At 34.9% G+C, this 12,022-nt stretch overlaps 1 protein-coding gene across 1 annotated transcript in view; it reads left to right on the top strand.

Annotated features, from left to right (window-relative positions):
- CNTN6 (contactin 6) overlaps positions 1-12,022 on the top strand; it is a 517,724-nt gene that overhangs the window by 362,923 nt on the left and 142,779 nt on the right. The window contains exons 9-10 of the mRNA XM_069084074.1: positions 9,521-9,657; positions 11,047-11,176. Coding sequence (XP_068940175.1) covers positions 9,521-9,657; positions 11,047-11,176 — 267 coding nt within the window. The remainder of the gene's footprint in view (positions 1-9,520; positions 9,658-11,046; positions 11,177-12,022) is intronic.

Here is a 12,022-nt window from a genome sequence, read left to right as displayed (position 1 = left end):
ATAAGATCATGCTGTTCCCCAGCCTGGGACTGAGACTCGAAAATGTGACCCACATTCAAGTATGGGCAATGCAACAGCATCCTGCCTCCAGTTTCAGCAAAAGGACACTTGGAATTACCTTCTGACCAATTGTCTTATCCTTCACCTTCTTTGGGCTGAGAGGCCCTGAAACCATCATTGATGTCACTGCTGTAGTAGCCCCCAAGGCTTACTGCTGTTTTGCTGGTGCAAAGCCTATGCTGAATTGCACTCTACTCCCACACAGGTGCAACAGACCTTTCCTGCTGACCTTCTAACTTATCTCAGGCTGGAAATGTTTTCTCTCCATCAATTTATGTTTCTACCACTTCAGAATTTGTTTTAAAGCATTACTTAAAGTTGTTTGGAGGAGTTCTGGGGAGAGCTCAGAGACTCTGCCTTTTCTTTGCTATCTTTGCTTTGCCCTCTCCCTTTCCTTTTTTGAGGGGGGCACCCTTTTTTTCTTGTCTATCCATTTCTTTTACATCCATAGAAGCTAAATGACACACTACCATGTCCTCTTTTTATGTAGAGTTTTTTTTTTTCTAACTACCATAATAATGTAAAGTTCTCAGTGTTCATTGTTGTTCTTCTTTATAAAAGAGGACCTAAATGATGTCACTATGTTGGGATCAGGGTAAAGTGTGTCCAATTTTGGCTGATAGACCAAGATGAGCTCTGAAGGCTCTATCATAAGTTGTACAAAAATATTCCATATAAACATTTGGTGTGGACATGTCTCTAAATTTGTTCATTTCACATTTCTTATAAGATACAACAATTGTGTTTTTACTGATAGAGAACAGTGTCTTCTTTGGTGTGGGTACACCATGCTGGACTGGCCTATGCCAGTACCTCCATTGTCCCACAACTGATTGCGAAGATCTTCATAGAGAATTTCACAGTGTCCTTGTGTTGCTTCTTCTGACATTCATGTGAGTGCTTACCTTGTGTGAGTTATTTATAAAATAGTCTTTTAGGCAAATATACTTTTGGCATTTAAGTGATATGGCAAGCCCATTAGAGTTTACCTCTCTACAGTAGACTTTGAATACTTGGTCTTTCAGTCCACAAAGGGATCTCAGTGTTCAGTGCATTGTCTTGCCAGTTGATCTTTAGCATCTTCCTAAGACAAGTCAAATTGAAACAATTCAGTTTCTTGCCATGGTACTGGTATACTCTTGAGGTTTCACAGTGATATCACAGTGAAGTAAGCACAATAGCTTTGTAGATTTTCATTCATTTTGGAAGGCAGTCTAATACCTCTTATGTCCCACACTTTCCTTTGAAAACTTCAAAACACTGATTTAGCTATGGAAATATGTGTGTCGACCCCATCCTCTATGTGTACATCACTTGAAAGTATACTACTGTAATGCCAAGCAAAGGCAACTTTCCAAGGTTCAAAATACCAGCATAGGTGCTCTCCATTTTATTCAATGACAAATTAAGAACAGAGAGAATCAACATATAGCATAATTCAAAATACAGCACTTACCAAGTGTGATTCAATAATCTCCAAGTACTACCCCACCCCCTGGACATTACATTCATTTAATCAATCCCAAAGTCCCTCTTCTAAATACTACTCCACCCCTAGGCTGTACATTCATTTAGTCCATCACAAAGGCCCTCTTCTCAAATGGAGATTAGTTTCCAATCATAAATAAAGTACATTCATTTGTTTAATCACACATCACAAAAAAGTCAAAATCTTCCCACCCTTGTATTGCAATTGAATCTACCCCAGAGTTACAACAAGCTTAAGCACAGCATTTAATACCCAAAGAGAGGTATTTTCTTCATCTTGACCCGAGGCAAGTTCTCAGCAATCTTTGTTCCTAGGGAGACAAAGCTTAGCAAGGCCACAAGATACATTGGCAGTGTCTTCATTAATTCATTCTCTGTCTGCAGAACAGTCCTAGGACCCCTGAAAACATTAGCAAAACCCTCTTCCAGGATTTATGTAAACATACAACAAGAAAATCCTTCTTCAGGGCTTCTGAAACAACAGCAAGTTTTAACGACCTCTGCAACAATAGCACTGTCCTTCACCAGTGGAAAGAATTCACTCTCTGTCTGCAGAACAGTCTCAGTAGCTCTGAACCAACAGCAAGGTTCTATGACCTCTGCAACAACAGCACTGTCCTTCACCAGTGGATAGAATTCACTCTCTGTCTGCAGAACAGTCTCAGTAGCTCTGAGACAACAGCAAGGTTCCAAGCCTCTGCAACAACAGGACTGTCTTTCACCAGTGGACAAATCTGGCAAAACAACATCAAAACAGATGGACAAAGTACCAGCATAACAGCCATGTCTCCTTAGTCCTTGACAGCTCTGGGTGGCAGCTCTCAAAAGTCCTGGGCAATTCAAAGTGGCCCTCAGCAATCCTCTCAGTCTGTCTCTGCCTCCAAAGGTGCTGCTTCCAAAAAGTTATTCTGCCTCTCTCTTTTCTTGTGTCTCTCTAAATTTACATCACCAGCTCCTCCCAGTTCAGCCCTCTCTTTTCACATCGACAAGTCCATCCCACAAGGGGGATTCACAAACTCTGGGTTTTAACACAATCAAACCAAAAACCAAGCCAATACAGGGGGAATTTTTAAATTACATTACTGTTACAACTACTAAGGGAAGTGAAATAATCTACAATATTCAAAATTTCCCCTTTTCCTATAATCAATAGTTCCATGTATGGATGATGTGGTGATAGCTGGTGGAGAACCTCTGTTTTCTTAGTGTTCATTGTTAGGCCAAAATTAACACAAATTGCAGGAAATGAATTCATACTTTGTTGCATTCTAGCTTCAGAGGCTACATTGACTGTTCAATCTTCTATTAACAAATAAAGTTCTTATAGGTTATAGGTATCAAATTCCCATATAGAATGGTAAATAGTTTAGCAATATGGAGTCCTTTATAATTTCTCTTTCATATTTAACTTTTTATGCTTTTCTTATATTTTCTTTGAAAGGACAATTTTCTATTCTATTCTGGTCTTTTCATTCGGAATGCTTGAAGGTCCTCTATTTCATTAATTATCCATGGTTTTCTCTTGAAGGATTATACTTGTTTTTGCTAGATGGGATATTCTTGGTTGTAATCCAAATTCTTTAACTTCTGCAACACCATATTCCAAGTCTTCTGCTCCCTTCAAATTTATAGTTTTAAATTCCTGACTATGGCCTCATGATATTTACATGTTTTACCCCTCCCCCTGGATTCTTGAAAGGCTGTGTTTGGTTGCTTGTTTTTGTTTTTTAATCTCAGAGCTTTGGATTTGGCTACAATATTCCAAGCAGTTTTCATTTGGGAATCTGTGTTAAGTGATGGTGGGTGGATATTTTTCATTTTTGAGGGGTATTTTTTTCTTGATAATTTGTAGAAAAGTAATGCCTAGATACTTTTCTTTGGTTATGGATTTCAAGTAGTCAAATAACTTCTCATTTAGTCAAATAATTCTCTCCTCATTCTGTTTTTACAGGTCATTTCCTTTTGTCCTCTATTACTTATTTATTTATTTTTTAAAATTTGTTTCATTGCTTCTTGATGTCTCGTTGAATTGCTAGCTTACACTTGCCCAATTCTAATTTTTAAGAAACTTATTTTCTTCAGTGAGTTTTTGTAACTTTTTTTCCATTTGGATAATTCTATTTTTAAGGGAGTTTTTCTTACCAGTGAATTTTTTTTACCTCCTTTTCCATTTGGCTAATTTTGTTTTCTAAAGTATAATTTTCTTCAACACTTTTCTGCCTCTTTTACCAATGTGTTAATTATCTTTTCTTTATTTGCTTCCTTTGCTCTCATTTCTTTGTCTATTTTTTACTCTCCTACACTTATTTGATTTTTAAAATCAGTTCTTTACCTCTTTTTGGAATTCTTCTTAGGCTTTTGTACAATTCATGTCTTATATTCCTTTGAGCCCTTGATTATGGCTGTTTTCACTTCATTGTCTTCTTTTCATAGATCATATCTTGATCTTTTCTGTTGCCATAGTAACTTTTTAAGGTCAGGTTATTTTTTGGTGTTTGTTTATTTTTTCCCATTCTTTTTTTCTTGATTAAGAAGTTTATGATAAAGTTGTTCTCTGTTGCTAGCCTGGATGGGGGAGAGGCATTTCTCAAGCTTCAGTCTTTTTCACAATGCTGTTTTCAGAACTAGTTCTGGGGGTTTGGATATTATTATTTTCCATTTCCTTTTGAAATTACATTTTAGCATAGGTTGAAGAGCTGTATTTCTTAGAGAGAATGTAATTTCTCACATTCATTATTTCCCTATAGTTTTAGGAATGGGAACTGAGAAGGAATTGTTTCTTTTCAATAGATGCTACAGTTGTAATAAAACAGACTTCTTTAATCGAGCATCTTTTGTTAAATGAAATTGTAGGGACTCAACTGGGAGTTTTTGTAGCAGCAGGATATTAAAGGGTTTGGCCAGGTTTCAAAGGCTGATTTTCCACTGTAGTAGTGCACAACCAATATGAAGGTTGTAGCCAAGGGAACAACAAAGCTATGGAGCTATCTACAAACTGAAATACACAGCTCTCAGCTTGATAGCACCAGTCAGTAAAAGATGCTGTATCCAATCCAATTGAGCTACTGCTTCTCTCACACTAAATTAGCTGTTCAGAAATCCAAACAGATCGCTGACAAAACCATAATGGTTTTCCCTCCTCTTACATCACATATTGATCCCATATGTCTAAGCTCCATCCCCTTCACCCCCTAAAAAAGAAGTGGAATATTGAGACAATTGTCCAGATAATTTAAAAGAAAAGGTGTTCATCCCGCTGTAGTGAAATTCAAAGTTTAAAAAATGTCTTGACCTGAATTATATAAATAATTTGCTTAATTTTCAACTTCAGTTGGTGTATGTCAGTATGATATTTTCATTTCATTTTTTTCATGGGCTATATACACTTTCAAAACAAACAATAAAGGTTCACAATATCTGCATTGTTTATGTGTCATATGCAATGTAAATATTATAATGTTTAATATACAAACCAGAAAATATGCCTATTATGATTTTATACATATGTATGCATGTATATATGTACATAAAAAAATCACAATGCTTAGGATTGCTAACTAGACCTTCATTTATATTGTCATATTCCCCATCCTTCTTTCTGTCAGAAAAAGATTATTAAGTTAAGTGCCTTGGGAGGAAGGTTTATGTAGGTCCTAATAGCAGATGTACATTGCAGTTAGAACTTTGCAGCTGATTGGCTTTACAAATCCTTCCAAAAAGAAGATTCCTTTCATATAGCATTAAATACAAGTACATTGCAGCTTAATTAAGAACTTAAGCAACTATAGTATTACAGAAACTGCATCCTAAGATGCAATCTTTGCCTTCAAAGGGATTAACTATGTTTTCCATGTCTACACATGTATAATGTATACCAAACTGATTGCCTTCTCAATGAGGGAAGGTAGGGAGGGAATATGGAAGAGAATTTGGAACTCAAATTTTTAAAAATGAATGTTAAATATTCTTTTTACATATAACTGGGGAAAACAAAATACTAAATGAAGGGGAAAAAGAAAAGAGGGATTAAATATTTCTGTGGTGAGAGAAATACAACTAGATGGAAATTCAACTGAAAAAAATATGACTTACTTGACTATAAGGGAAATATAATTCAATATTGTGATATTTCTAATAAGATAGGAAAACAAAAACATAATGTGATCTTTGGATGCATTAAATATATACTATCCCACATGGACTTGAAATTTTGGTCGTATCATACTTGGAGTAAAGCTAGGTGGTTTAGTGGATAGAGTACTGGGAATGAATTTAGGAAGACTCCTCTTCCTGATTTCAAACATGACCTCAGCTATTTACTAGCTGTGTGATTCTAGGCATCCCCTTACTTATGTTTGTATCAGTTTCCTCACCTATAAAATACGTTGGAAAAGAAAGTGGCAGACCACTCCTGTATCTTTGACAAGAAAACCCCAAATGCTGTCAGTCACAAAGAGTCAAACACAATAGAAAAATGACCAAACAACAAGAATAAGCAACACATCTGGAGTATTTTGTTTAGTTCTGAGTGTCATATTTTAGTAAAAATCATAACTACCAGGTGATGGCCATGAAAGGGTGATCAATTTTACAAAGAGATCCAAAAATCATCTGAGATCCAAAATCATCATATGACTCTTGGTTGTAGAAAATGGAGCTATTTACCTCAAAAAATAAATGATGTGCATTACAGTTATCTCCAAAAATTTAACAGAATGCCATAGGAAGAGGAATTAGCACTGTTATACTTGACCTTTTACTGAATAACAAAGAAAATGACATAGAGAGGGAGATTCCAGATCAATGAAAGAGAGGAAAAATCAGTTATATTGAATAGCATTAAAAATACCCCCAAATCCCCACTAAAAACAAAAAGTTATAAAAGTATTTCTTAGACCCCTGGTTAAAGAATCCCTGACTAGATCTTCCCTAGTCAGTTTTTTTATATAATTATGTAAGATGAACATTAATTCTTTTCTATGAAAATAAAAATCCTTATCAGGTCTTAGAGACAGTTGGAGTTGAAGGGTGGTGTTTTGGCCCCAATATAAGAAAAAAAACATGCTTTTATTGAAAGAGTACTGATCTTGTTAATAAGAGAAAACTGTTCTTTCGGTCTATTCTTTGACCTATGGGTGCCTTTTTATGATAAATATTGTTTCTGTTGGAGGAGATTAGGTAAGAGGTAAGTCCTTATGCAACACTATGAGTGAAATCAAAGTATCTAGAGTGGGAAGAGATATAATAGGCCTTCGAGGCTGAACCCCTTGTTTTTCTAGTTGAGAAAACAGAGGCCAATAGAGGTAAAATAACTTTAAGCATCAGAAATGGAGGTTGAAACCGGGTCCTCACATTGCCATTGATAAAGAGGCATACTGAATATCCTAACAAATGAAAAGGGAGAAATTTCAGTAGCATGTCCTGTGAATTCTTATAATTGATCACCTCTAAATGGAAAATAATTCATCTAGAATCTAGGTATATTTTATGCATATACACACATATGTTCATATATAAGGATATGTTATGTACAAATTATAATATATATGTATATATCATTATGCATATGTACATTACAGATACATTCATGCATGTGTGCATGCATATATTGATATATCTTTATATGTGTATCTTCATATATTAATCATCACTAAGATTCATTTTATATGTGTGTATATATTTACTATTTCTACATTGAGATATGTGGATTGATATTTAGTCTTTACATGAAGTATATGAAGTTAAAGTTACAGAAATAACACTGGTAGTTATAGAAAAATAGAATTGATGATTTTTGTTGTTGCTGAACTATGTATATATATTTCACAATGGAATTACTTATAGTTCCTGATTAACAAGGGAGATAAGCAGAATATATTATTTATAGGGTTGATAGGTTCCCATAGTGTTGGTTGAGGTAAGTTCCAAGTTTACCCCAGACCTTAAGTTTTTAATTTCATGGTTTCTTTCAAAGAATTCTTTTCTCTATGTATTACTCTTCCATTCAGATCTAGCTTGCCTTGCATTTGAATTTGCCTTTTAGGCAAAACAGTTTTAGTTATGTAGCTAGTCCTCTATCCTTTGCCTCCCAGAGTCATGCTGGGTACATTTCCCCTTTAGGATTTTGGATTACCCCTGTGTGCTTGGGGTTCTCCTTCTTTAATGATGTCTGATTGAGCTCCTTTTCTAAAATGTCCCCAGTATTAGACACCAATAATTAATGGTTCAGTTACATCTAACCAATTAACATCAATTAATTTTTACAAGTGATATTTACTTCAAAGATGTTGCAAGAATAGAGGTATGAAACATTATACTTTCAACAATAATTGGTCTGCCTTTATTAGTTTATCAGAAGTAGCTTATTAGCTTATCAGAAGATGTAGTATCTACAAAGCATTGGTTCAATCTTGTTTATTTCATAATGTATCATTGCTACTGAAGGAGCCTAGACCTCAGCTACTGCTGGGACAGCTTTCCAAGGTTGATCCTTATTCTTGATGGCCTCCAAGCTTAGTTGACTGACTATAAATTCCAGAACAGAATCCATTCCCAACATTCTCAGTGACTTGCTTCCCTGATTTTATTTTTGAAACATAAGGTCTCAGCTTCAAATCTTTTTTCACCTTAAGTGAAAGAACAAATATGAAGGCAAAGACCCATAGCAATTATTCAAGGACCATAGAAAGGAGGGGACCTGGGATTTCCTCTTATAATATTGTCTTTCTTGTCACACTGAAATGTTGCCAGGCAGGAAGATGGCCATCACAAAATAGGATTAAAGTGAGATATTACTTTTTTAGATGTACACCCTTCACTGCCAGCTAAACAACCAATGGGAAAAAAAAAAGATCTTCTCATTATAGTGTGGTCAGAACATCAGAACCTGCAAAAGAACATCTGTGCCTACTCCAATTCCACATAGACGTTACACCACCTAAGCAAACATACATATGCCATTATGGGTTGGGGCTTATTATATAATCTTCTGTTATATTCCTACATTTTGGGTTCCTTGCTGCTTCAGAGTGAGAGGGCCAGCCCCTTTTAATATTTGTTTACTCTTAAAATTATACTTATCATCATTATGCCCCTAAAAGTTAAAAAAATATATATTTTCTGACGTCGACTTACATACCCATCCTTTTTACCAAATTCTTTGTTCCCTTATGATTTTTCTACTTTCTCCTGCAACCTTGATCTTTTTTTTTAATCCATTCATAGTAAAAGAATCTTGGGTACATTCAATCCAATTCCGTCTACTCCGCTGCCTCACCAACAGCCTTGCCACTCTGATCAGTGACCATGCCCTAGCACAGGAGGTTTTAACCCAATGTTTAGAAAGCCTGATTCATTCTGTTATTTTAAAGTTCCATAACTACATTTTTAAAAGATTGATATCTTTCTTAATCCTATTATTTTGCATTTAAAGACATGATTTGGAAAAAGACACCAGGGTCTTCACCAGATTGCCCAAGAGGTCTAGCAGGCACATACATGCATGCTCTCACACTCGTGCGCGCAGACACACACACACACACACTCACACAAACACACACACACACACACACAGTGGTTAAGAATGCCTATCTGAGAGGTACTTCCAACTTAGAACTACAATCTCCTGACTGTTGACTGATTCTCCTGGAGCATTATTTCAGGATATCTCCAGTCAGAACATTTTTCCTTACTCTCTCATCCATAATCATTTCCTCCATGACCTCCTCACCAACAATCTTGCTATTGCCTGTATAGAAATAAGGAGTTATTTTAATCCAAGCAGCTATTAACATGTGCAATAGGATCTCCTGCATAGTATAAGAGATTGCTACAAATTTCATGTTAGAATCTTTCAAGTTTTATTTCCATATTTCCTTTTATTTCATGAATTGAAATTCCTTTAGTCCTTTTTACATGAAATGGCTTGAGAATTTGTCCACAAAATTTTAAAGAAATTATCTTTCTTGAACAGCACTTCCAGAATGGGATAAAAAAATCCAAAATGTAGATCTGTCCATATATGATCCTTTATTTTGGGAGTGCAGAGCCAGTGGAAAACCGACTCCTTCTTACACGTGGTTCAAAAATGGTGAAACCATTGTGTCAGAGGTAAGTACATTTTTATATATACTGATACATTGCTACTAATCCCATTGCCTTGAATTTTAGTTAGATTGTTTTTAATTAGATATATTTATAAATTGTTTCTGTTGTAACAGGCAAAATGTGAAGTACTGAGACAAATATTCTGATGAATAAAATAAGAAAAACCAAAATCTTTACCTTAAACTTAAATTTCCATACATAAATGATAGAGTCAATTTCCCCCAGAACTTACAGAATTTAAGATTTAGAACTCAGAGGTACCTTAGAGGTCATTCTGTCAAACTTCCTAATTTTATAGATGAGGAAACAGAGATGCACAGAGTGGAACTTCCTTGCCCAAGGTTACACAGGTTCTCTGATTCAAATCCCATTATTCTCTCTGCTTCTCATAGTGTAGTCACACTTGTTGCCTTTAAATTAAGCCAATAATTTCTTCAATCTTCTCCTTAATTTTGCATGTGCTTTCTCTGTAAGAGCTGCAAAAGAAGGAAAAAGAAATCCATCTGTTATTTCAGACCTGCATTTAGAAATATTGTTTGTTCCTGTTTGAGTGGAATTTCCCCCATTTATCTATTTTCACAGTGTTTTCTCTGTTTTCCAGCAGATGATTTTTATTACCTCCAGAGAATGGTAATGGGTAGCTTGAAATACTGAGTTTTAAGTTATATTTTCATGATTAAACTACTGCATGAGATGCACTTGAGACTGAAAACGTATATATTATTTTAATGCACAGAAGAAATGCTCAGTATTTAAGGACAATTTACTATAGGTTGCAGGAAGAAAGGGTACAGTACAATTCTCCTTTAATTTCAAAGGAGGGTCATCATATTCCAAGTCACCTTAAGGGTTAATTACAGAGAGCTTTATAGTCGTCTTAAACTTAGAATTCATGGTTGATGCTGACATGTAAATATTAACTTTTCTGGCATGGTCAGGGAATAGACTAATCTGTTTAATCCAGTATTCCAGTTGAAATTGAATGATCATATGCACTAAATTGAGATCAATTACCAATTTTCAAAGAACCTGAAGTCAATGATTCTGGGTAATCATAATGTCATGGAATGAACCAAATACTGGAAGTGAGATTGTCTGGGTCCAAATGACAACTCACGTATTTCTTACCTTACTAAATCTGGGCATTTTTTTTTGCCTCCATAAATTTGATGTCAACTAGATAACCTCTAAGGTTCCTCCAGGCTTAAAAGCTATAAACAATTGTCCTCTTGAACAATTATGACTCTATTTAAATTATTCTGAAAGATGAATTAAGAGAGATTTTAAGACAATTCCAAGTAAACTAGTTTTAATTTATTATACAGCCCTAAAATTATTATCCTTTTTTTAGAATGCCAATGTAATATCTTTCAATCTTTATTCTCTTATTAGGAAAGAATTCAAATAGAAAATGGATCACTCATGATATCTGTGCTGAATGTATCAGACTCAGGTTTTTACCAATGTGTTGCAGAAAACAAATATCAGACCATTTATGCTAACGCTGAATTGAAAGTAAGAGGTAAGTCATTGATTTAGAACTAGTGTATTCAAGATGATATTTGAATAAAATTGTGATTATATATCCTCTAAGGTGAATTTTACTAGAAATTGGGGATTATAATCATTTGAAATAATATATAATATTGAAATTAGTTTCTTTAATGTATACACGGCCTTTCATTGAAGATGAGGATATCAATGTCATAGAATAAGGGAGACATAACTAGTTTTTCTTATATTAAATTTTATTATTTTTTATTTAAACAATTTATAATTTGGTGATTAAATGGAGATTTTTAATCTGTTCTTCTATTTTTTAGTTGCATGTCCAATTCTTTTATCTAGTCTTTATTTTGCGGATATAAGTGTTAGAGTCATAAATTGTCCCCTAAGTACTCCTTTGGCTGCATCCAATAAATGTTGGTATGTTGTCTTCTTTGTTTGTTTTTGAGGAGGGAAGGCAAGGCAATTGGGGTTAAGTTACTTTCCCAAGGTTACAGAGCTAGGAAGTGTCAAGTGTCTGAGGCCGGATTTGAACTCAGGTCCTCCTGACTCCAGGACCGGTGCTCTATTCACTGAGTCACCAAAGTATCCCTGTTGTCTTCTTGTCCTTCTCTTTGGTGACATTATTTATTGTTTCTATGATAAATTCTTTGACCCACTCATTTTTTAAAAATTAGATCATTTAGCTTTTTATTTAATTTACTTTTTATTTCATTTTAAGTTCTCAGATATCTTCCTTCTACCTCCCCACCCTGCACTAGAAAATGTCACCATTTCATACACAGACACACATGGAGACACACACGGAGACACTCTCATTCTCTCTCTCTCTCTCTCTCTCTCTCTCTCTCTCTCTCTCTCT

This window comes from Petaurus breviceps, unplaced genomic scaffold (genome assembly GCF_028583685.1).
Source record: "Petaurus breviceps papuanus isolate PSGF00001 unplaced genomic scaffold, PetGlider_PUasm1.0 174, whole genome shotgun sequence".
NCBI classification, from domain to species: Eukaryota; Metazoa; Chordata; class Mammalia; order Diprotodontia; family Petauridae; genus Petaurus; species Petaurus breviceps.
Note: the sequence above shows the minus strand (reverse complement) of the source record. Positions and strands in the feature narration are given on the sequence as shown.